This window comes from Carcharodon carcharias, chromosome 13, assembly GCF_017639515.1.
Source record: "Carcharodon carcharias isolate sCarCar2 chromosome 13, sCarCar2.pri, whole genome shotgun sequence".
In the NCBI taxonomy this organism is placed as follows: Eukaryota; Metazoa; Chordata; class Chondrichthyes; order Lamniformes; family Lamnidae; genus Carcharodon; species Carcharodon carcharias.
In genome coordinates this window covers 38,383,243-38,408,906 of record NC_054479.1, presented here as the reverse complement: position 1 = coordinate 38,408,906, position 25,664 = coordinate 38,383,243, and the positions used below count along the sequence as shown (strand labels likewise).

Sequence of the window (25,664 nt, the reverse complement as noted above, 5' to 3'; positions counted from 1 at the left end):
TTAGAAAGCTGCCATATAGATCAAGCGAGCTTGCCGGTGTGAATTTCACATTTCCTGAGATTAATTTCATTCTGCACAATCTATAGGGGATCTCTGGCATCCAACAACTGATGTCATCAAGCAAACTAAACAGCCAATCACACTTAAGAATTTTCACAGCCAGCAATCCAGCAGATTTTATCTATCGCTCACTTCTTATAATATTGCAAAGAGCAGAATAACAATTTGAGGCACAGAAATGAGATTAAGGTAGAAGCGGAAATATCAAACTTCTATTTTTTTTTTAAATCCATGGAAATAAAATGGAATGGAGAAATCTGACAATCCATAAATATAAAATTAGCTTTTCGGAACAATATTTATGAAATTAGTACTCTTAGAAATCCAGTTACATCCTATTTAACAAAGCATAGCTTTTTACAACAAGAATAATAAACATTCCACGTTAAGTTCACATCAATTCAGTGATCATGAATTGAATTCTATCTGCAAGAACTTTAACAGCAACCCTGTGGAAGAGTGGGGAATCACAGGGCAATTTTGGATTTTAACTGGCATGTGTGGACGCCAAAAGTTGCATTCATTTTCAGAGTAACAACAGTGAAGGCTTACAGTTTTGTCATCATTACAAAGCAAAATCAAGGCCTTGATTTCACTGATCATTTATGATTTTGTCCTGTTGCAAAAAAATATTTTTCTTTTATGTGGATTTCCAACAGTGGCCTAGGTGAAAGCTGAAAACTCATGCAATTAAAAGAAAGGTGGCTTTGAGCCAGAAATTTTAATTTAGAACTTTTGTTAGATATTTAATGTTGAAATATTCTGAATTGCTTTTGTCAGCTCGCATTTCTACAATGTTCCAGCAACAATCTTCGGAAGAAAACGTGTAAGGAGAGAAAATGGATTTTTTTTTGGTGAAAGGCCAAAAAAAATTGAAGTTGCTCTATAATAGCGACATGGAGGGAAATTTTTCAACACTTACCACCAAATGTTGTAGAATGTAACATTGTCTGGGTTTCTGGGGGCATTTTAAATTACAGTAGGGTTGACCAAACTTTGTCTTCATGGGCCACACAGTTACGCTCACAGAGCGCATGAAGACATCCTTTTTCTCTTCTACGTCCTGAGAACTGTTACTTCTATTGAATGCTGTTGTGCACCATGGGTAGGAATTCATGTGCAGTAGAGGTATTCAATCACTTCAAAGGCAACTGAAAATTGAAGGCGGCGTAGTGCTGCAAGGAGGAGCCAACAAAGTTTTTTTTTATTCATTCATGGGATGTGGGCTTCACTGGCTGGGCCAGCACTTACTGCCCATCCCTTGTCACTCTGGAGAAGGTGGTGGCGAGGCAAGGACTGGAGAGATGGGCAAGCAGAACTGGATACAGGCAGCAGAGTTTAGGATGAGCTGAAGTTTAGACAGTACTGAGGATGCTAAGCCAACCAAGAAAGCATTTGAGTAAATCTAATCTGAAGGTAACAAAGGCATGGATAAGTGCTTCAGCAGCAGATGGACAAAGGTAGGGGCAGGGTAGAAAATCTTATAGAGATGGAAGTATGCTGTCTTTTGGATGGAGAGGATATGGGGGTTTGAAGTTCAACTGGGTTGAATAAGACGCGGAGGTCAACCCAAGACATCTATAGAAAAGTGCAATGGAGCTAGTGGCGCAGATGTAGGTTTAATGACGGGAGCCAAGGGTGATAGCTTTCGTCTTTCCAACATTTAATTGGAGGAAATAGTGACTCATTTAAGAGAAACAGTCTAACAGCACAAAGGCAATGGGTCAGAGGGAGGAGTGGTGAAAGGTTAAGCTGGACATACATCAAAGAACATGTGGAAGTTTACCCAAAGTCTTCAGATCACATCATCAAAGTGCACTGTTTGGATAAAGAGGAGGAGGAGAGCATGCAAGGATAGATCACTGGAGGACATATTTAAAACCAACACAACTACGAAAGATCCACTATTAGTGATAGGATTTAAGCATACAACTCACCAATGCCGGTAATTGTTTGGTTTTTCCAGTCCTTTTGTCCAGTTCAGATAGCTGTATTTGATCTACAGGCAGAATCTGTGGCATGATGTATTTTCCCTACTGTTGACATTAAAATAACAAAAAAAGCATCAATTTGAACTATATCAAATAAAATCAGTTAAGTTAAATGTGATTACATTTGTTTTTCAATTGTGCATGCAAATTTGGCAAAATAACCAAAAATCCACTAAAAGCCACTTTGAATGCCCATGCAACTTGATCAAATGCTGGATCATTATAAATTCACAGTCAACCTTTTATAGAATGCATACAGACTGATAAGAATCAATAGTCGAAAACAGTCTTAATTTTACGTTTCTTAACTTTACTGACAAATTGTAGTAAAAAGTCAAAAACATGCCAATTCAATCAGGTCAATTAAATTTTTTCTATTGATACATAAATTCTATACATATATTTTATTATTTCTAAATTGTGCATTCTCCCAGAGACACTTAGCAACTTCCCAAGTATTTGGTTTAGAAATGCTGAATTTTCATCTCACGGTTCGCAATAGTTTTTACTTTAGGCTGTTCAGATAAGTAGGATTGCCAAATCCTGATTGAGGCAGTTGTGTCAGTGGAGTACTGAGGAAGTGCTACATTGCCAGGGTGCCAGCTTTCATGGTACTTTCAGGTGTTCAGTCAAGGTCCCATCTGCCTTCTGTATTAATCATAAAATATTATATGGCACACTTCACAAAGCAAGATGTTTGGCTTATGAGAGAGGAATGTTAACATTACTCAAAAGAACAGATTAACTGTTTACTTATCCAGTTTGCTGTTTGTGGGATCTTGCTGTCCACAAATAGGTTCACATGTTTGCACTCATAATAATTCTTTGGTTTTGAAACACTTCATATCCTGGAAATTTGATAATGCGCTATATAAATGCAACCTTTTTCTAACCAAGTAAAAAGCTATAAAAAAAGGAACGTTGATGAATTTCTTTCATTTGCTATATTTTTTTTCTTTCATAGGATATGGGTGTCACTGACAAGGCCAACATTTGTTGCCTATCCCTATTGCTCTTCAGAAGGTGAAGGTGAGCTGCCTTGAACCATTGCAGTCCATCTGGTGCAGGTATACCTACAGTGTTGTTAGAAGAGAGTTCCGGGATTTTGATCCATTGACTGTGTAGGAATGGCAATGTAGTTCCAAGTCAGAATGGCGGGTGGCTTGGAGGGGAACTTGCAGGTGGTGGCTTTCCCATGTTGTCACTGTGCATCTGTGTTGGAGGGAATTAACATTTAGGTTGGTGGATGGGGTGCCAATCGAGCGGGCTGTCTTGACCTGGATGGTGTTGAGTCTCTTGAGTGTTGTTGGAGCTGCGCTCATCCAGGCAAGTGGAGAGTATTCCATCACATTCCTGACTTGTCCTTGTAGATGATGGACAGGCTTTGACCTGCTCTTGTAGCCACAGTATTTATATGGTTGGTCCAGTTCAGTTTCTGGTTAATAGCAACCCCCAGGATGTTGATAGTGAGGGATTCAGCGATGGTAATGCCATTTAACATCATGGGGAGATGGTCAGTGCCCGGCACAAATGTTACTTGTCACTTATCAGCCCAAGCCTGAATGTTGTCCAGGTCCTGCTGCATATAGACAAGCCTTCGGTATTTTTGTTGAAATGTTGTCAGGGCCCTTAGCCTTTGCAGTATCCAGTGCCTTCAGTTGCTTCTTGATATCCCGGGAATTGAATCAGCCGAGGATTGGCTAATATTCATGGAAACTGCTTTAGAACTCATATGCACTTGTTGATAAAACTACCAGAAGGAGGAATTTCACTCCAGGGATTCATTTTCCTCTGGCTTAGCTCAAGTGACAGTTCTTGGATAGTGAAAAAAAAAAATCAGCTGTTTATAGCAAAAAAATGGTGCATCAACAGCAACCACCAAATACCACCTGCACAAGGCATTAGGAAATATCAGACACAATTCAGATATGCTATGCATAGGCTGATATTGTATTATCACTCAATTTCCAATGATGCATAATAAGCGCATTAAAAGCAATTTGTTTTCCACTTGAACTATGAAAAAGCTCAATGGCGAGTATTAATTTTTGTATTCTGTCCCCTATGAGAAATATTGTGTGAAAATAATGATGGTTACAGCTCTAATGCTGCATATGAGCTAAAGCCACCACAAGAAGCATATTGACTTTACTGTATTTTTTTCTATTGCATTTTGGTACTAATACACAAAACCAGCCTACAAAATACTGATTAATATATGACACCTCCTAATCAACTAAGCACAAAAGCAGTACTGAGCACAGAAGTTAAGTGCACAAAAGTTAAAGAGTCTCCAGATGTTGTTAACAAGCTCCTCAGCATGATTCATACTGTACAATGCAAAATTATTGTCAATTTGTTTCAACAGATCTCACTAAGAAGTTTGGAGTGTGTCCAGGAATATAACAGCTTAATGGATAGTTTTTGAGAGATTCATTTTGAGAGATTCAATTCAGCAAAGTGTTACTGAGAGGATATGCAATTTAGTACATAATGGTCTGATGTGCTGATGGGTGTCTTGGATGTACTCGTTTCTCCCTCAAAATGAATGTAAACTTCAATCATATTATGATCACTGCTACCTAGGGGTACCTTCGCTAGGAGGTTATCAATTAATCCTATCTCGTTGCTCAATACTAGGTCTAGTATAGCCTGCCCTTTGGTTGGCTCCAGAACATGCTGTTCAAAGAAACTATCCTGAAAACACTCCGAACTCCCCATCTATGCTACCTTTGCCCATCTGATTTTTCCAGTCTATATGTAGATTAAAATCCCAGAGCTTTCTGACAAGCTCCTATTATCTCTTCTTTTATACTCTGTCCTATCGTGTAGTTACAATTAGGGGGCCACTTCCACAAATGACTGCCTTGACTTTAACATTCCTCATCTCAGCCCAAACTCCTTCTACATCCGGGTTTCCTGAACTTACATCATCCCTCTCATGTGCTAATACAATATTTAATTAACAGAGCCACCCCTCCACCTTTTCCTAACTTCCTGTCCTTCCTAAATGTCACGTCAATATTCAAATGCCTTTCAATATTCAGGTCCCAGTCTATGTCATCCTGTAGCCATGTTTCTGTCATGGCTATCAGATCATACTTATTTCTATTTGTGCTCTCAGTTAATCTGTTTTATTTTGAATGCTACATGCGTATAAAGAACCCTTAGTTTTGTCCTTTATTATTTTTGTAGCATCTAGCCTTAACTGATGATTTAATCTTAGATTTGTACTCTCTGTCCCTTCTTGTCACAGTCTGTTTATCATTTCCCATACTAATACCTTTCTCTCTTGCCTTGTATCTACTGTTTGGTTTACCACATCTTCACAAATTTAATACAGAGATAAAAACAAAAAAACTGCGGATGCTGGAAATCCAAAATAAAAACAGAATTACCTGGAAAAACTCAGCAGGTCTGGCAGCATCGGCGGAGAAGAAGAGTTGACGTTTCAAGTCCTCATGACCCGTCAACAGAACTTGAGTTCGGGTCCAAGAAAGAGTTGAAATATAATCTGGTTTAAGGTGTGTGTGTGGGGGGTGGAGAGAGAGAAAGAGAGAGAGAGAGAGAGAGACAGAGGTGGAGTGGGGGTGTGGTTGTAGGGACAAACAAGCAGTGATAGAAGCAGATCATCAAAAGCTGTCAACAACAATAATACAAAAGAACACATAGGTGTTAAAGTTAAAGTTGGTGATATTATCCAAACGAATGTGCTAATTTAGAATGGATGGTAGGGCACTCAAGGTATAGCTCTAGTGGGGGGGGGAGAGCATAAAAGATGTAAAAAAAAAATTTTTAAATAAATAAATAAATATTTTTTTTTCTCTTTTTATAATGGAAATAGGTGGGAAAAGGAAAATCTATGTAATTTATTGGAAAAAAAGAAAAGGAAGGGGGAAACAGAAAGGGGGTGGAGATGGGGGAGGGAGCTCACGACCTAAAGTTGTTGAATTCAATATTCAGTCCGGATGGCTGTAAAGTGCCTAGTCGGAAGATGAGGTGTTGTTCCTCCAGTTTGCATTGGGCTTCACTGGAACAATGCAGCAAGCCAAGGACAGACATGTGGGCAAGAGAGCAGGGTGGAGTGTTAAAATGGCAAGCGACAGGGAGGTTTGGGTCATTCTTGCAGACAGACCGCAGTTGTTCTGCAAAGCAGTCGCCCAGTTTACGTTTGGTCTCTCCAATGTAGAGGAGACCACATTGGGAGCAACGAATGCAGTAGACTAAGTTGGGGGAAATGCAAGTGAAATGCTGCTTCACTTGAAAGGAGTGTTTGGGTCCTTGGACGGTGAGGAGAGAGGAAGTGAAGGGGCAGGTATTGCATCTTTTGCGTGGGCATGGGGTGGTGCCATAGGAGGGGGTTGGGGAGTAGGGGGTGATGGAGGAGTGGACCAGGGTATCCCGGAGGGAGCGATCCCTACGGAATGCCGATAGGGTGGGTGAAGGGAAGATGTGTTTGGTGGTGGCATCATGCTGAAGTTGGCGGAAGATGATCCTTTGAATGCGGAGGCTGGTGGGGTGATAAGTGAGGACAAGGGGCACCCTATCATGTTTCTGGGAGGGAGGAGAAGGCGTGAGGGCGGATGCGCGGGAGATGGGCCGGACACGGTTGAGGGCCCTGTCAACGACCGTGGGTGGAAAACCTCAGTTAAAGAAGGAGGACATGTCAGAGGAACTGTTTTTGAAGGTAGCATCATCGGAACAGATGCGACGGAGGCGAAGGAACTGAGAGAATGGGATGGAGTCCTTACAGGAAGCGGGGTGTGAGGAGCTGTAGTCGAGATAGCTGTGGGAGTCGGTGGGTTTGTAATGGATATTGGTGGACAGTCTATCACCAGAGATTGAGACAGAGAGGTCAAGGAAGGGAAGGGAAGTGTCAGAGATGGACCACGTGAAAATGATGGAGGGGTGGAGATTGGAAGCAAAATTAATAAATTTTTCCAAGTCCCAACGAGAGCATGAAGCGGCACCGAAGTAATCATCGATGTACCGGAGAAAGAGTTGTGGAAGGGGGCCGGAGTAGGACTGGAACAAGGAATGTTCCACATACCCCATAAAGAGACAGGCATTGCTGGGGCCCATGCGGGTACCCATAGCCACACCTTTTATTTGGAGGAAGTGAGAGGAGTTGAAGGAGAAATTGTTCAGCGTGAGAACAAGTTCAGCCAGACGGAGGAGAGTAGTGGTGGATGGGGATTGTTCGGGCCTCTGTTCGAGGAAGAAGCTAAGGGCCCTCAGACCATCCTGGTGGGGGATGGAGGTGTAGAGGGATTGGACGTCCATGGTGAAGAGGAAGTGGTTGGGGCCAGGGAACTGGAAATTGTTGATGTGACGTAAGGTGTCAGAGGAATCACGGATGTAGGTGGGAAGGGACTGGACAAGGGGAGAGAGAAGGGAGTCAAGATAACGAGAAATGAGTTCTGTGGGGCAGGAGCAAGCTGAGATGATCGGTCTACCAGGGCAGTTCTGTTTGTGGATTTTGGGTAGGAGATAGAAGCGGGCCGTCCAAGGTTGGGCGACTATCAGGTTGGAAGCTGTGGGAGGGAGATCCCCAGAGGAGATGAGGTCAGTGACAGTCCTGGAAACAATGGCTTGATGTTCAGTGGTGGGGTCATGGTACAGGGAGAGGTAGGAGGAAGTGTCTGCGAGTTGACGCTCAGCCTCCGCGAGGTAGAGGTCAGTGCGCCAGACAACAACAGCACCACCCTTGTCAGCGGGTTTGATGACAATGTCAGGGTTGGACCTGAGAGAATGGAGTGCAGTAAGTTCAGAGAGAGAGACAGGTTAGAATGGGTGAGAGGAGCAGAGAAATTGAGACGACTAATGTCGCGCCGACAGTTCTCAATGAAAAGATCGAGAGAAGGTAAGAATCCAGAGGGAGGGGTCCAGGTGGAGGGAGAATATTGGAGATGGGTAAAATGATCCGTTGAACTGGGAGAGGACACCTGCCCAAAGAAGTGAGCCCGGAGACGAAGACAGCGGAAGAAGAGTTCAGCCATATGAACACACTCGACCTCTCCCTCCAGCAGCACCGCCGTACCCTTTCTCAAAGCTGCGCGTGCCCCCAGTTTCATTTTATCCTTCGGCTCATCCGACGCCTCAACAAGAAACTTTTTCTCTTTCTCTCAAGTGCTAAGGAACGCAAGCTCCAACAACTCATCGACACCAACACCCATCTAGGACCCTCCACCCCGGCCTGTCCCTCCGTCCCCACCCCATCTTCCAATCCCAACCCCAGCCGTGTATTCACTATACCCACTGACCTTCCCCTCTCCGATGCTGAACGTTCAGTGCTCAGCAAAGGACTTAGTTTCATACCCTTACACACTCACCTCAATGAATTTCGGGCTCGGCATGATGCTGAACTCTTCTTCCGCCGTCTTCGTCTCCGGGCTCACTTCTTTGGGCAGGAGTCCTCTCCCAGTTCAACGGATCCTTTTACCCATCTCCAATATTCTCCCTCCACCTGGACCCCTCCCTCTGGATTCTTACCTTCTCTTGATCTTTTCATTGAGAACTGTCGGCGCGACATTAGTCGTCTCAATTTCTCTGCTCCTCTCACCCATTCTAACCTGTCTCTCTCTCTGAACTTACTGCACTCCATTCTCTCAGGTCCAACCCTGACATTGTCATCAAACCCGCTGACAAGGGTGGTGCTGTTGTTGTCTGGCGCACTGACCTCTACCTCGCGGAGGCTGAGCGTCAACTCGCAGACACTTCCTCCTACCTCTCCCTGTACCATGACCCCACCACTGAACATCAAGCCATTGTTTCCAGGACTGTCACTGACCTCATCTCCTCTGGGGATCTCCCTCCCACAGCTTCCAACCTGATAGTCGCCCAACCTCGCTTCTATCTCCTACCCAAAATCCACAAACAGAACTGCCCCGGTAGACCGATCGTCTCAGCTTGCTCCTGCCCCACAGAACTCATTTCTCGTTATCTTGACTCCCTTCTCTCTCCCCTTGTCCAGCCCCTTCCCACCTACATCCGTGATTCCTCTGACACCTTACGTCACATCAACAATTTCCAGTTCCCTGGCCCCAACCGCTTCCTCTTCACCATGGACGTCCAATCCCTCTACACCTCCATCCCCCACCAGGATGATCTGAGGGCCTTTAGCTTCTTCCTCGAACAGAGGCCCAAACAATCCCCATCCACCACTACTCTCCTCCGTCTGGCTGAACTTGTTCTCACGCTGAACAATTTCTCCTTCAACTCCTCTCACTTCCTCCAAATAAAAGGTGTGGCTATGGGTACCCGCATGGGCCCCAGCTATGCCTGTCTCTTTATGGGGTATGTGGAACATTCCTTGTTCCAGTCCTACTCCGGCCCCCTTCCACAACTCTTTCTCCGATACATCGATGATTACTTCGGTGCCGCTTCATGCTCTCGTCGGGACTTGGAAAAATTTATTAATTTTGCTTCCAATCTCCACCCCTCCATCATTTTCACGTGGTCCATCTCTGACACTTCCCTTCCCTTCCTTGACCTCTCTGTCTCAATCTCTGGTGATAGACTGTCCACCAATATCCATTACAAACCCACCGACTCCCACAGCTATCTCGACTACAGCTCCTCACACCCTGCTTCCTGTAAGGACTCCATCCCATTCTCTCAGTTCCTTCGCCTCCGTCGCATCTGTTCCGATGATGCTACATTCAAAAACAGTTCCTCTGACATGTCCTCCTTCTTCCTTAACCGAGGTTTTCCACCCACGGTCGTTGACAGGGCCCTCAACCGTGTCCGGCCCATCTCCCGCGCATCCGCCCTCACGCCTTCTCCTCCCTCCCAGAAACATGATAGGGTCCCCCTTGTCCTCACTTATCACCCCACCAGCCTCCGCATTCAAAGGATCATCCTCCGCCATTTCCACCAACTCCAGCATGATGCCACCACCAAACACATCTTCCCTTCACCCCCCCCCATCGGCATTCCATAGGGATCGCTCCCTCCGGGATACCCTGGTCCACTCCTCCATCACCCCCTACTCCTCAATCCCCTCCTATGGCACCACCCCATGCCCACGCAAAAGATGCAATACCTGCCCCTTCACTTCCTCTCTCCTCACCGTCCAAGGACCCAAACACTCCTTTCAAGTGAAGCAGCATTTCACTTGCATTTCCCCCAACTTAGTCTACTGCATTCGTTGCTCCCAATGTGGTCTCCTCTACATTGGAGAGACCAAACGTAAACCGGTCTGTCCGCAAGAATGACCCAAACCTCCCTGTCGCTTGCCATTTTAACACTCCACCCTGCTCTCTTGCCCACATGTCTGTCCTTGGCTTGCTGCATTGTTCCAGTGAAGCCCAACGCAAACTGGAGGAACAACACCTCATCTTCCGACTAGGCACCTTACAGCCATCCGGACTGAATATTGAATTCAACAACTTTAGGTCCTGAGCTCCCTCCCCCATCTCCACCCCCTTTCTGTTTCCCCCTTCCTTTTCTTTTTTTCCAATAAATTATATAGATTTTCCTTTTCCCACCTATTTCCATTATAAAAAGAGAAAAAAAAATATTTATTTATTTTATTTTATTACATCTTTTATGCTCTCCCCACCCCCACTAGAGCTATACCTTGAGTGCTACCATCCATTCTTAATTAGCACATTCGTTTAGATAATATCACCAACTTTAACTTTAACACCTATGTGTTCTTTTGTATTATTGTTGTTGACATCTTTTGATGATCTGCTTCTATCACTGCTTGTTTGTCCCTACCACCACACCCCCACTCCACCTCTCTCTCTCTCTCTCTCTCTCCGCCCCCCACACACACACCTTAAACCAGCTTATATTTCAACTCTTTCTTGGACTCGAACGCAAGTTCTGTCGAAGGGTCATGAGGACTCGAAACGTCAACTCTTTTCTTCTCCGCTGATGCTGCCAGACCTGCTGAGTTTTTCCAGGTAATTCTGTTTTTGTTTCACAAATTTAATCCCTTGTCCCCACTATTCAGTTTAAAACTCTCTCTACTTCTCTAGTTATGTGGCTCATGAGGACACCAGCCCCAGCACAATTCAGGTTTAGACCATCCTAAAGGTACAGATCCCACTTACTCCAGTACTGGTGCCTGTGCCCCAGGGAACAGAACCCACTTCTCCTACACCAGTCTTTGAGCCACACATTCGTTTCTCTAATCTTACTTGTCCTATGCCAATTTGCACATGACTCAGGTAATAATCCAGAGGTTCTGCTTCTTAATTTGGTGCCTAGCCCCTCATACTGACTATGCAGAACCTCCTTCCTCATCCTCCAATGTCGTTAGTACTTAAATGGACCACATAGCAACCAAGCTTGAAGAAACCTGCCAATTTGCATGAAATGATAAACAAGATTCACAGGCTCTACAAACTGGGCAAATTCCTCAAATTCAATCCACATACAGTCAGGAAAAAAAGGAAAGTTTTAGCTGGATGGATGGAGGGCTACATTGGTTGAGTAATTTCTCGGATAATTGAGAATCCAGGAATCTAGCTACAGACAACTGCGTCTTTAATTTGCAAGATCCCACTGGACACGGTACAAGCACTTTTACTTTTCTGTTACACATAAACAATGAGATCAGAGAAAGCATTTCATCATAAACTCTTTTTGACAAAGAACTGGAGTTTAAATAATAAACTCGAATTCACAAAATCATTCGGTCAAAGTAAAACCTTGGAGTAAGTACACTTAAAGTAAAGCATAGAAATTTTCAAATACTATTACTGTACCTCTTGGCACCTGCCGCCCCACAAGTACTTCCGCTTCCGAGGGCGTTTTTTACGGCATTGACGTGGCAGTGGGTTCATCAAAGCGCAGTGCGAGCCCAAGTGCGCATGCGCGGTGGTGCCCGCCGCTGGGCATCCTGAGTTACGGTGTAATTTGAAAACAAATCGCTGCTGCTGCCACGGCCCACCAGAAGGGGTGCTGATACCCGCACTAGCGCATGCTCCCTGACGGCCGCCGGCCGGCCGGCGCATGACGTCGTGTTATTAGTAGACGTTCCCCTCCCCTCCCGCCGCCATGTTCTGAGCAGGCAGCTCATCTCTGTGGAAAGGGAAAAAATAATAACAAACCATAATGCTCATTATTCGGTGAAAACAAAAAGGGGGTACTTTCAGTCATCGCGACGTCTGTTTTCCCTTGTTCCCGGAGGGATAATCTCCCTTTTTATTTTGTTCTTGTTTGGAAGTGGCGGAGGGAAGAATCCGGTGGCCGCTCTGGCACTCAGGTTAGTTTACAAGTTGTTTGCTTTCAGGGTGTCCGCCCTCCATCTTGACAGCGTTCAGGAATATGCGCCGAATACCGTCCGGGGGGACTTCTTTTCCCTTTTATTTTCAAAAGTATACCCTTTTATTTCTGGTGTGACTTTCTCGTGTTCAATTGAAAAATCACCTCCCGGGTAGTATGCAGCGGTGCACGATAGTCTGGAGGCGCTTTTAAATTAAATGAAGAAGCCGCTTATTATTGAATGGGATGTCTTGCGTTGACTTTAATGGTGATTAGTTCTGTGGGGGTTTGGTGCAGCTCAGCTGATGTAGTTGCTATTCGCTGCTGTCCAACGTGGCTGGATTTGTTTTAGCTCACGTTATGTTTACAATTTTTTATATATATATAGGCTGATCTTTGCTTTTCATATTCTCCCTGTTCGAATGTTTAAACATCAAAGGCACTACCCAATTCGCTTTTAATAATGTAAGTTGGAGGTTTGGCATTTTTTACAGCTCATTCTGCAGTGTGCTTTTTTTTGTATTTCTGTAAGTAACATTAGTAATTCATCCAAATAAATATTGTAAACCGGGGCGAATAAAATTGTGATGCTTTAAGTACCCACTTTGTACGTGTTTAAGGATCGATTTTTACTTAATGCTTTTTTTAAGTTAGCATACGGGATACATAAATTAGATGTCCAAACAAAATGCTATTTATCATTGCTAGCAAATAGGTTTAACTGAAAGAAAACTATGTGTAATTTGCACTATATTAAGAAATCTCGTTTCTGAGCTACCTGTGATAGATATATAATGGAGTGGTGTGTATAGCATTTGCAAACCCAGTAAAAGCCAGTGTATTATTTTCAATCAAAACATTCATGTCAGCTGATATTTTACAAGCCTTGCCAATTGTTCTTGAGTGTTTTTTTTAAAGTTTCTTTCTGTCACTAATTTGACATCTTGCAACAAAACCTGACCCCTATAAAGGCCATGAGGAAATCATAGCGAGAGTGGACAATATGAATTCAAATGGCAAAGGTCACAAATAGGCAAAAAGGCAATGTCTAAGGTATCATGCTCATGATTTTTGGAAGCTACTTGAATTTTGTTCTTGTGGTTTATGTCTTGAGAATTCTCAGGAGTATTGTTGCCTCGCAACACAATGACTTGTTTATTATGTATATTGCCTTTTTATTTGAGATATGGTAATGGCAATTAACATTTGAGCATTTTATAAGTAAACATTAATGAAAAATCAACTTTTTAAATTGGACTTTTAGAAATATAATGAGAGTTTCAGAAATTAGAATATTCAATTCATTATGAATAACTAATGTGCCTTTTAATCAACCTGTTGCTTTAATTACCAGTAAGATAAATGTTGACCCTGTATGTTTATTTCAAAATGCTCAACAGGGATTGTTGAATAATAATTTTGCTAGGTAGCAGAAATACAGAATAGGGAATGGTTAAAACAAGTGTTTTGTTTCAGCTTGGAACGGGATTGATTTGTACAAATTTCCTGATGCACACAAGAATGTTATAATGTAATTATATTTCAGTAAAATTTTATAGCAATTGCTTTTACGAACCTGGGTCTACATTACATATTAAAGCTTTATTTTCAGGTGATAGGAAGCTAACCAATAAAGGGGGTACAGTCTGTCAGTGGTTATATTACTGGCCTATTAATCCAGAGGCATAAACTAATTAATGATGCAGAGACTTGAGTTCAGTTTGCACCATGGCAGCTGGGAAATTTAAATTCAGTTAATTAAATCTGGAATTTAAAATACGCTAGATTCAACAGTGGTGACCGAGAAATTACCAGGTTCCGCCCGGTTCATTAATGCCCTTTAGGGAAGGGAATCTGTCATCTTATAAGGTCTGGCCTGTGTGTGAATCGAAGCCCATAGCAATTTGATTGACTTAACTACCTTCTGTAATGGCCTTGCAAGCCATTTGGTTTTACTTAAGGTGGCTCAGTACCACCTTCTCAAGGGCAATGAGGGAATAAATTCACGTCCCATGAATGAATTGCCAGGGGCCATGTACAATGTAAGCATAATAGCAACATTTAAAGAAAACTCAAACTTAACGTAAAATTAAATTTTAGGAGCGCACAATGACACATGAGGGATGTTGGAAAATGTCATAACCAAGGGAGCTTTGCTTTTGTGGTTTATGATTGCAGCGCTTGCTCTCTAAACCTATTGTATCCCTGTAACTTTCTCTCAACTATTTTATTCTCTTTGAAAGGTTAGATTTAGGAAATCCTTTTCTTGGGGTCATTGTCCCTTGCCTTTCTCATTTTTTTAAGAATTGTTTAGCTCATGTATCAATATACTATGTAGTTCTCAGCCTCGCTGGGTTGCAATTGTAGCAGGCTGAGAATTTGTACATTGATTCAATTAGTCAGAATGTAGCATAAGAAAACTAAAGTTTTACAATAAATATGCCCAACCCCAAAGATTGTCAAATTGCAATATTTTAATATATGTATAGACTATATAATTACGTTATATGTTAAATATGTATTAAACTGTTACTTCTGGAGACATATTGCAGCTGTTTGGTTTCTTTGAGCTCTAATTCGACTTTTGGCAGCTGAAATGGATGTGTATCGTGATCAGCCTAAAGTGAATTATGTCCACCATAACTTGTTAACTTATCTATGGTATGCTGGTGGCAGAACCTAATTTGGTTGTCATATTGGCTATTCCCCTCAGGTATTTTAGATAAGCAGTAGGTAATAGGCATTTATTTCATTTTTCTTTAATCCAGCAAGTTTTAACTAAATTCTGACCACTTTCTGATTTGATAAATGGATGTAATCATTCTGTGCCAAGCTCTTCAACAGGTAGGGTGACGTTTACTGTGCACCTAATTACAATGGTAATGAGCATGTAGGGGCCTTGACAGTAGTATTTTTTCCCTGAAAAAGCACCTTACTTGATTAAACATGTGTGTTTTTGTTGGTATTTGTAACCTAGCCTTTTTATTATTGTGCCAGTCCTTAACCCTCCTTCCAAAGGTATTAACTCATTGCTTGGCTACTGTTTGAAGAACACTTGTTGGGTTTTTTTGTACCACATACAAGTAGCCATTCTTCACAAGTGAGTCCAGACAGTGTTGGCAGCGTATTAGCATTGAATCTGATCCTATTCCTACTAAAGCGTACATGTGTTTTTTCATTGTGAGTCACTTGAGTGCCTGGAATCAAGAATTGTGACTGATTTTTTTCTTAACTGTTCCTGGGATATGGCATCACTGGCTAGGCCAGCATTTATTGCCCTTGTTCAGACAGCATTTTAAGAGTCAACCACATTGCTGTGGGTCTGGAGTCACATGTAGACCAAACCAGGTAAGGACTGCCCTAAGGACATTAGTGAACCAGGTTTTTTACGACAATCGGCAATGGTTTCTTAGTCATCATTAGACTTTTAACTCCAGATTTTATTGAATTCAAATTTTATCATCTGCCATGGTGGGATTTGAACCCAGAGCATTACCCTGGGTCTCTGGAATACTCATCTAGTGACACTACCACTATGCCACCACCTCCCAGACCAAGGCAGCTGAAACCATTTGTGCCCCTGTTGCTGCCTATTGAGATCAGCAAACTTGAGATAGACCAAGAATTAAATCTGGACTCTCTTGACTATATGGCTGAACTAATGGCTATATTGTTTACCTGAGCCATCAGGGCAGGGCTTGTAAACACTCTTTATCTACATTGGCTCCTGGCCCATGAATGCTTTGTTTTTTTCTTTAATTTACATCCTTCCATGGCCTTGGCCCTCCCTACCTCCGTGTCCTCCCAGCCAACAACTCTAAGAAATCTGGCCTGTAATGTATACCCCACTCACTTCACCGCAGTTTTGACAACTGCACCATCTAGGTCCTAAGCTCTGGAATCCTCTCCCTAAACCACCACCACCCCACCCCCTCAATCTCTCCACCTTTCTCTTCTCCTTTAAAAATCTTTTTGACCAAGTTTTTCATCGCCCGTCCTAATTTCTCCTTTGTTATCGCTATTTGTTTTATTACATTCCTTGGGACATTTTACTACATTAAATATGCTATGTAAACACAAATTGTTGTTGTAGTAATTGCAATTTAAATGCCAGCAGTAGCTCTTGCATATTGACACATTTTCCTTTGTTTTTGCTTTAGTTTACCAAAATCTCCAGTTTCAATGCTTTCAGGTTAGCTTCTGCCCATATCACTGAACCAAGGTCACCCAGGTGAAATCATAAATGTTAGAAAATGTGATTGATGACAGTGTGTTGTCCCAACTCCCAACACACTACAGCATTTGATATGGTCAACCACCATGATGTCATCATCTATCGCCTGTTGCCCAGACCCGTGGAATTTCCAGGAAAGCCATTGTTTCTGGATCCAACAATAAACTCTGCGGCCTTGTTGCTGTTTCTATTCACTCCTAAGCCAGGCCAACTTAGGCCGTGTGTATCTTTGGTCTTGTGTTTGACTCTCAGCTAAACTTCAAGCACCACTTACCTCCCAGCCTCAAAATGTGTGCTCTTATCTCTGCACCATTACTCCATTCCACTGCTGCTGATATATTTTTTCAGGCTTTTGTCATCTCATGAATCATGCTGGGAATGCATACGACAGTCTGTTCAAACTCAATTAGCTATATCTTATACAGCAGTATATCTTATATAACAGAATTCTGTAGAAAGTAACTCATCTCCTGACTCCCCAAAGCCTGTCCACAAGGCACAAGTCAGGGGTGTGATGGAATGCTCTCTCTTTGCCTGGATGCGTGCAGTTCCAACAACACTAAAGAAGCTCAATACCATCCAGGACAAAGCAGTCCACTTGATTAGCACCCTATCCACCACCTTCGGATCCACTTCCTTCACCACCGGCATACAATGGCAGCAGTGTATAGCTGATGCTTTGCAGCAGCTCACCAAGGCTCCTTTGAAAGCATCTTCCAAACCTGCGACCTCTACCACTCAGATGGACAAGGGCAGCAGATGCATGGGAGCGCCACTAACTGAAAATTCCTCCCTGAGCCACACAGCATCCTGACTTAGAACTATATCATCGTTCCTTCACTGTCACTGGGTGAAAATCCTGGAACTCCTTTCCTAACAGCACTGTGGATGTATCTACACCGCATGGACTGCAGTGGTTCAAGAAGGCAGTTCAGCATCTCTGTCTCAAGGGCAATTGGGGATGGGCAATAAAATTGCTGGCCTAGCCAGTGGCGCCCATGTTCCATGAAAGATTAAAAAAGATAAACCCTGCTTGGCCATCACTCCCATCCTTACTGACCTAATTCAACCCCCGTTCACCAAATCCTCATCTTATTGTTTTATAGCCTTGTCCTAGCCTTATCACTGCAACATCTTCCAATCATAAGCCCCCCTCCTGCATCATTTGGTCCTCTAACTCTGTCTTTTCCATATTCATCCTTTTTACCCCACAATGGGCAGCAAAACTTGGCCTAACTCTCTGAAATTCCCACCATATATTTCTTGCCACCCCATGTCTGCTTCTAAGTTTTAAATCTCAAAATATATCTTTTAGACAATATTTCAATCACCTGTGTCATTGTCTACTACTTTATTTCTTTTTTTTCCCTCTCCTCTGTGGAAAGCACCTTGGGGCCTTTTCTGTCCTAAGGCACAATAATGAACCCAAAGTTCCTGCTTCCACTTGTTACTGAATGTTGCTCAAAATGCTTCTGTGTGGCCTTTGTCTGAGAACGTAATCAGGCTGTGATTCCCTTGGTTAATTACATTGCTGAGACTCATTGTTAGGACCTCAAAAACAATTCGTCACCAAAGCATAAAGAGGCTGGGGCTTATGCTTCAGGATCAGTGATGAGACCGAAAATAAAAAGAATTCTCTTATCAAACTGAAAAAGAACAAAGTTGTCATTTAGTCTCATGTTTGGTTGGATATTTGGATTTAACTAATCCTGACTGACTAAAGAGCTGTGTGAGAAAATAGTTGTCAATGAATGAAAAATAATGAAGTCAAATCAGCAATGATGTTCAGAATAATGTCAGCAAGCAATAAAATAGAGACTATTGTGTAGTTATATAGGGGATTAACAGATTGCCCATTCACCTTTAGTTTTGAACTCAGCCTCAATTGGGAAAGTACAGTTTTCTTCTGTCAATTAGGGGCCATATGAAATGAGTTTGGCAGACTCAATCCAGTTTTACTGAATGCAAATACACAATATAACTATCCCATCATTTGACACTAACGAGAAATCCTTCCCAGGCCAAATGATGTTTTTTGTGACAGCTGGAAAATTTGTTACTGTGTTCTTCTGTGGTTGGCATTAAAGTACATTTTGGTACCAAAGTTTGAGGCACTTCACTCTGAATATTACCAGTATTTAATTTTGTCTCTGTACTAAAGTGTAAAAGGTTTCTACATTTGTTAGTTTCAAAAAATAATGCTCAGTTGTAGTTCTTGCTGCATTTTATTCTAGTAAGTACGTGGTGCACATAATATAGAAATGCTCATTCATTCCCCTGTAGCCCTACAAAGAACTAGAAAATCACTGAAAGAGCTACTCAGTGGATGTCTGACTGGTTCAGTTGAGCCAACTAGCAATTCAGCATCCTTTTCGTACATGCCTGCCCATGCAAAGCAGGCATTCATTGATCAAATATTTATTTCTGATTGGCTACATCACAGGACAGAGTACTTGGTCCTGACAATGAACATTAGTGCCAACTATAGATGAGACTTTCCTACTTGTATCTATGTAAGCCTTTTTGATTTTTCTCAGCTGTAGGGTTACTGTGAAGGCCAAGACCAAAGAGGCAGGATACGAAGTGAGACTATGGTTTTACACTTTTTCCCTTTTGCTCATAATTCATTGCTATCTTTAATACCCTCTTATTTGATACTGTAAAACATAGAAGAAAGGGCAAACAGCTAGATTTCTGTTTCTTAAATTGACTTTGTGTCTAGTTTTATGTCTTTAGAAATTCCTGAACAGCCCACCTGGTCTTTTTTGTCTTGGAATATGTGATGGCTAGTTTGGCTGGTTATTGCCCATCCCTAGCTCCCTGGAAAGGTGAAGGTGGACCTTTTATTTTGAACCACTTTTGACCTCATGCCGATGGTGCTCTCCTAATATTGTTAGATTAGGGAATCTCAAATATTGATCATGATTAAACAGATATAAGCCCATGTCAGGGTGATGTATGACTTGAAGGTGGTAATGTTTCTGTGGCATTGTTGCTCTTGTCCTTCTCTGTGATGGAAATTCCAGAGATGTTGTAGAAATAACCTTAATGAGTTGCTGCAGTGCATTTCTGTAAGTCAGTGCTTCCCAAACTATTTTCCAATGCAATCTTGAAAATTAATGTGACCCCAGACACCAGTAAAAAGCAAAACAACAATAAAGTAGCATAGTAACATTCAGCGTATAATTATTGAAGTTCTTCACATGTTATAGATCCACATATAAATATGAAAATCCGTGTTTTAAAGCACTTTGTAAAAATGTTATTTTATGTACTCATCGGTCCAGAACTTAATCTGATCTTGGCCAGGAAGCAGTGGATACTACTGACATTCGTGTTTGCATTTTATATTACTGTTTTATGGCACTGTCATACCAAGGCCCTCTAAGGGCCATCTTGATATCACTGATTTTAATGTGAGATGAGTCAAATAAACTTAATTTTAATGAGGATTTCAAATGGCACAAAATAGTATTCACAATCCGAGAGGTTGCAGTTTCACTGTGAATTCTGCTACACGCAATGCAGCTTCAAAATAAAATGGATTTAATTCACAAGGTAAGTACTTATGTGAAAGTCAAGCTATGCTACTCTGAACGCAGGGCAGGGCTTTGAGGAGAATACTTCTGAAGAGGCATAGAACATAATGTGAGACAGTTACTGGCTACCTGAGGTTTCAGCCAAGCTCTCCATATTCCCTGGTGACCGAAGACTCGGTGAAGCACCTCTTTCCCCTTCTCCCACAAGTACACTGAACAATCTCACTCTTCACTCTCCTCACCCCCTCTTTTTCCCCCTTCCCCAGGTGCGCACACCAATCAGCCCCTTTCCCCACAAACACGCGCTCGTGCTCTCATGCACACTCTCCTTTTAGGCCATCCCTCAGGATCAAGGGTGACTTGTTTCCACTCTGATTTGATGGGTTCTGAAATGGCTGAAAAGTCTGATGCATGATCTGCAGACTCTGCCAGGTGGGTGAGGTGATGCTTGAAGGGTCAGGCAGATGAGGTATTTGGAATTTTGTGTACTGTCTCTCGAGGTCTCGACTTCACCTCCAAGAGACTTCGTCCAGAGCATCCAATGTGTTTGGTGCCTTTCCAAAGAAACCTCTCCACCTTTGGTTGGTTACAAGCCAGGAACTCCCATGAGTCAATGGCCATGTTTAAGCGATGCTTTGTGGACATCCCTAAAGGGCTGTCCTCCTTCAGGAGCTTGGTGTTAGGCCTCTGAATGACATGTCTTACCCAATGGAATTGGTTTTGAGTGATTAGTGCCTTAATGCTCGGCATGTTGGCTTGGGAGAGGATGCTGCTGTTGACTGCCTTTCTTGCCACCGGATTTGGAGGATCTTGCAAAGTTTGAACTTCTCCAGTGCTTTGAGGTACTTACTGTAGGATGTCCAAGTCGCCAAAGCCTGCAGGAGCAGGGGGAATTACCGGTGACCATGACTTTAGTGTTTCACACACACGCACACCCGTACCTCCCCCTGCCCTCCGGACAGCACCTTGGGTTCACCATCCACTTCTAGCTGTTTGGCATCGATCCACTGGATCCAGGGATGTCCCACCAGAACCTTTGGACTAAGTCTCCTCTCCACAGTTGCCATTGCTGCCTCAAAGAAGGGGGAGCTCATGACCCCATCAGCTGTTTCTATGACCCCACCTGGGTTTGCAACCCACAGTTTGGGAACCGCTGGGTCAGAGAATTGAAAGCTTTAGACCCAGTGAATAGTTGATGCGGAGACCATTGCAACGTTTAAGAAAAATTGGATAAACATTTGAGATGACTACAAGGAGACTACGATGCAGTGAGATTAATTTTGGGTTGCTCTAACAAAGAGTTAGTATAACTACAAAGGGCTAAAATACCTATGGACAATGGATAGTGGCCTCATTTTCAAGAATTTAATTGAAAAAAGAAATCCTTTCCCTGCAGCCCAATTAGAACTGTGGTGTTCATGTTTCAAGGCTAGATGTTGAAATATGGTGCGCCTCGTATTTGAGATATGACACTCCTTAAAAGCTGCCTCTATGACCACGTTTTTGGTCACCTGTCGTAATAGCTCCTCATGTGGCTTGGTGTCATATTTTGTTTTACGGTGCTTCTGAAGTGCCTCAGGATGCTTTGTTAAAGGCACAATACGAATATAGGTTGCTGTGTTTGCACCTCCTTGCACCTCTTTCTGATCCACTGGAAACAATAAGCAGTGCTTCAGCCTTGGAAAAAGTTTTAAAAAAATGTCTCACTGGAATGTCTGTTTTTTTGGGAATATTATTTTCAAATTTTTTCCCACCCCAGAGCTCCGGTGGAAATAAGTCAAGTTTACTTGCCCTTGGAGGGATAGCAGAAGACATTTTTTCTTTTAAACCAAAGAAATGGACACACTGAATATGGAATTGGTATCATTAATGGACATTGGCAAAAGATGTGCTTAGATTACTTATGCCAATTTATTTTTATTTGCCTGGGTTAATTAACTATCAAAGAGTAGCAGAGTGAAAAAGTTAACCAATGAAATGTATCCAAACACACTCTTACAATCAGCTTTTGCCTGGTCACTATCATATGGATTTGAACTTTGTTTCCAAGGTTTAAAAGTCAGTGCAACTTGCATTTATATAGCAGCTTTAATGTAGTAAAATGTGCCAAAGTGCTTCACAGGACCATAATCAAAATTGACACCAAGCCAAAGAAGGAGATGTTAGGATTGGTGATCAAAATCTTGTTTGCGAATATTGGCTTAAAGGAATGTTAATAAGTGTTAAGAGAAGTGTGGGGAGATTTAGGAAAGCATTGCGGAGCTTGGGACCTAGATGGTTGAAGGTCCAATTGCACCACACATTCATACATTCCATAATTCTTAATCATTGTTGTGATTCAGAACCATTTTTAAAATATAATTCAGCTATGGCAAATTGCTTTGTGACTATGGATTACACAGCTTATAAATCCAGCAAAATTGATAGGTTTATATACCCATGGTGGGTATGAGGAGTTGGGACCCATTGTAGAGAAAGTGACCTAATTAAATTTGCATGGAATCTTTGCAGTTTGTGGCTCCACTTTGCAAATGACCCATTATAGATAGTAGTTATATTTTGCTTGTGCAGCGAGCCTCGTCAAATGAGACGAAGAATCGCTGATACTTTGCAGCCCTAAGGGCTAGCCTTCACATCTATTTGCCTTTCTTCCATAAATTTTAGGGTGAAAATTATGATTAGAATCTTGAAGCATATCAAAACCTACAGAAAATTGTCATATGCTTACCAACAAACACTCCAGATGTTTTGTTTATGATAGTAATCAGGAAGTAAACAAGTGCAAGGAGACGGTATTACAAGTTTTCAGATTCATCCAAGTTGTATCATTTTAAATTGAAGTTGATTTACACACAATCATGGTGAGAGATGATTTCGAGTTTGGTGCACACTAAGTTAATAGCTCAAATAAGGGGATGGCATCAACTGCTCTATTGATTGAAATAGATGAATTAGGATTTTACTTTAAAACCATATGTGCTCAAGAGAGTCAAAACAGAACATAGAAAGTATGTTAAAATTCCTGATCCCGAAATTTGAGTTCACCATTGAAACATTGGAAATGTATTCAAAGCATAACAGCAAATCTTTCCCTTATTGATTTGAATTGTTTCAGAGATTGAATCTGCTTCTCATGCTCGATGAGATTGTAAACAGGCAAACTCCCCAGCTAATAAATGTCAAGGTGCACAAGAAAATTTGATAGACAGTTAGTAGGTTAGTATTTGCAAAGATAAGAGCATTGAGTCATTTACAGTACAGATGGAGGCCATTTGTCCCATTGACAACATGCTGGCTCCCTGCAGAGCAATTCAGTCTTTCCCACTCCCCCGCTTGGTCCCATAGCCTTGCAAGTTTATTTCCTTCAACTGCCCATCCAGCTTCCTTTTGAAATCAATGATTGTTTCCTTATCCACCACTCTTGTGGGCAGAGTTCCAGATCATTAACACTTGCTATGTTAAAATAAGCTATTCCTTGCATTCCCCCTTCAAATCTTGCCCAAAATTGTAAATCTGTGTCCCCCTGGTTATACAATCAGCTAATGGGAAGCATTTTTCCCTGTCTAACTTATCTAAGCCTGTCATAATTTTGTACACCTCTATCAAATCTCCCTTCAATCTCCATTTCTCCAATGAGAACAACCCCAGCCTTTTCAAACTAGCCTGTAACTAAAACCGCCCCCCCCATTCCTGCAACTATTGTAAATCTCATCCGCACCCTCTCAAGGACCCACATCCTTCCTTAAAGTATGGTGACCAGAACTGGATGTTGGGGCCTAACCAGAGCTTTATATAGGTTCAGCATAACTTCCCTGTTTTTGTACTTAATGCCTCTATTTATGAAGCCCAAGACCCCATGTGCTTTGCTAACCACTCCCTCAATACATCAGTCCATCTTCAAAAATTGATGCACTTGCACCCCCACGTTCCTCTGTTCCCGTACACTTTTTAGAATTGTGCTCTTAGGTCTACATTGCCTCCTCCCATCCCTTTTACCAATATACATTACTTCACATTTCTCTGTATTAAATTGCAGCTACCACTTGTCTGCCCATTCTGCTAACCTATGACCCGTTGCAGTCATTTTATAATCCTCACTGTTTGCCACTGTTCCAACTTTGGTATCATTAGCAAATTTTAAAGTTTTGCTCTATATTCCAAGATCCTGTACAATTTCAATATGTAAACCTTTTAAAATTTGCATGCATGAGTCTGAGAAATTGCATTTTATAGTCTGTGCAGGTTTCCTTTTCATTTACCTCTGTAAACTATAGTTTGTCTGTGGAAGAAACTACTGTGTAATTTTAGAAGAGAGCTGAAGTACAGTTAGTTTTAAAAAGAAAAATGTGCAATGTGCTGTTTTAAACTAATTCCTCTGGAAAGAATGACCTCGCATTTATATATTCAAATCCTTATAATGCCCCATTGGCTATGAAATTCAATGAACTCCTTTATAAAGTACAGTCATTGTTTTGGAAGGCAAGCAAGAAAGTCAATTTGTACATGGCAGAGATCTTTTGTTCCTATCTTGGTTTAACATTTCAGCCAAAAGGTAATACCTTTGACAATGTAGCATTTTTTTTTTTCAGTTCTGCACTGGAAAATCAGCCTTGATCATGCACACACAAGATTTGAACCCACAACCATTTATCTGAAAAGCAAGAATGCTACTGTGTGAGACTTAAACTTTGGCTGGGGTTTTCTGCTGGTGCACATACCAGACTATTTTCTGTCCATCATTGAATAGCAAAAATACAAGTAGAAAGCTCAGCCTCTTTTTGAGTAGAAGATTTAACACCCTGATGTGATGCACAATGTTGTTCAAGGGGATTTGAACCTATTATATTATGATAATGTTAAAAAGGTATTGTCACTACTGAAAAGTATTTGGCAAATATCATCTATAATGTTCCTACAATCATATAGAAATTAAATCTTTGGATATTTTTTTCAAGCTTAACACCGTTGTATAGAAAAGTATAAGGTAATGGTATACGCTGCAGCATGTGTTTGGGCACCAAAATTGAGCTTTAAGGACAATATATTTCAAGCACTGAGATTGCCTGAAGTCCAGACAACACTGGGGTCATCAATGGAGAGTGAAATCCACACAGGCTTTTACAGAACCATAGAAAAGTTATGCTGCAGAAAGAGGCCATTCAGCCCATTGTGCCTGTGCTGGCCAAAAAGAGAAAAATGAAACCAGCCGCTCATTTTAATCCCACTTTCTAACACCTGGTCCATAGCCTTTCAGGTTACAGCTCTTCGGTTATAGATCCAGGTACCTTTTTAAATGAGTTGAATGCGTCAGTCACAACCACCAACTTGGCAGTGAATTCCAGACACCCAGCACCCTCTGGGTGAAAAGGTCTTTCCTAATGTCCCCTCTAATCCTTCTACCAATCACCTTAAATCTATGCCCCCTGATAATTGACCCCTCAGCTAGGGGAGATAAGTCTTTCCTGTCTGCCCCATCTCGGCCCCTCATAATTTTGTCCACCAAAAATTAGGTCCCCCCTTAGCCGCCTCTGTTCCAAGGAAAACAACCATGGCCTATCAATCTCTCCTCATATCTGCAACTTTCAAGCCCTGGCAACATTCTTATAAATCTCCTCTGCACTC

General features: G+C 42.0%; 2 protein-coding genes across 19 annotated transcripts in view; one reads left to right on the top strand and one right to left on the bottom strand.

Moving 5' to 3' along the window:
* ascc2 (activating signal cointegrator 1 complex subunit 2) overlaps positions 1-11,909 on the bottom strand; it is a 73,512-nt gene extending 61,603 nt beyond the window's left edge. Inside the window, exons 1-2 of one of the 3 annotated variants that reach the window (XM_041201944.1) lie at positions 11,771-11,909; positions 1,998-2,096 (exon numbers count right to left, since the gene is read on the bottom strand). In XM_041201944.1, coding sequence (XP_041057878.1) covers positions 1,998-2,081 — 84 coding nt within the window. In that variant the 5' untranslated portion in view covers positions 2,082-2,096; positions 11,771-11,909. Of the gene's footprint in view, positions 1-982; positions 1,236-1,997; positions 2,103-2,560; positions 2,687-11,770 lie in introns of those variants that run through there. The other 2 variants (XM_041201945.1, XM_041201943.1) reach the window with 2 other exon arrangements.
* A 142-nt stretch (positions 11,910-12,051) lies between these two features.
* Positions 12,052-25,664, top strand: part of mtmr3 (myotubularin related protein 3) — a 106,576-nt gene continuing 92,963 nt past the window's right edge. For 14 of the 16 annotated variants that reach the window (XR_005944690.1, XM_041201942.1, XM_041201938.1 and 11 more), the window contains exon 1: positions 12,052-12,270. The gene's annotated coding sequence lies outside the window, so the exon portion shown is untranslated. Of the gene's footprint in view, positions 12,271-12,563; positions 12,735-25,664 lie in introns of those variants that run through there. The other 2 variants (XM_041201929.1, XM_041201930.1) reach the window with 1 other exon arrangement.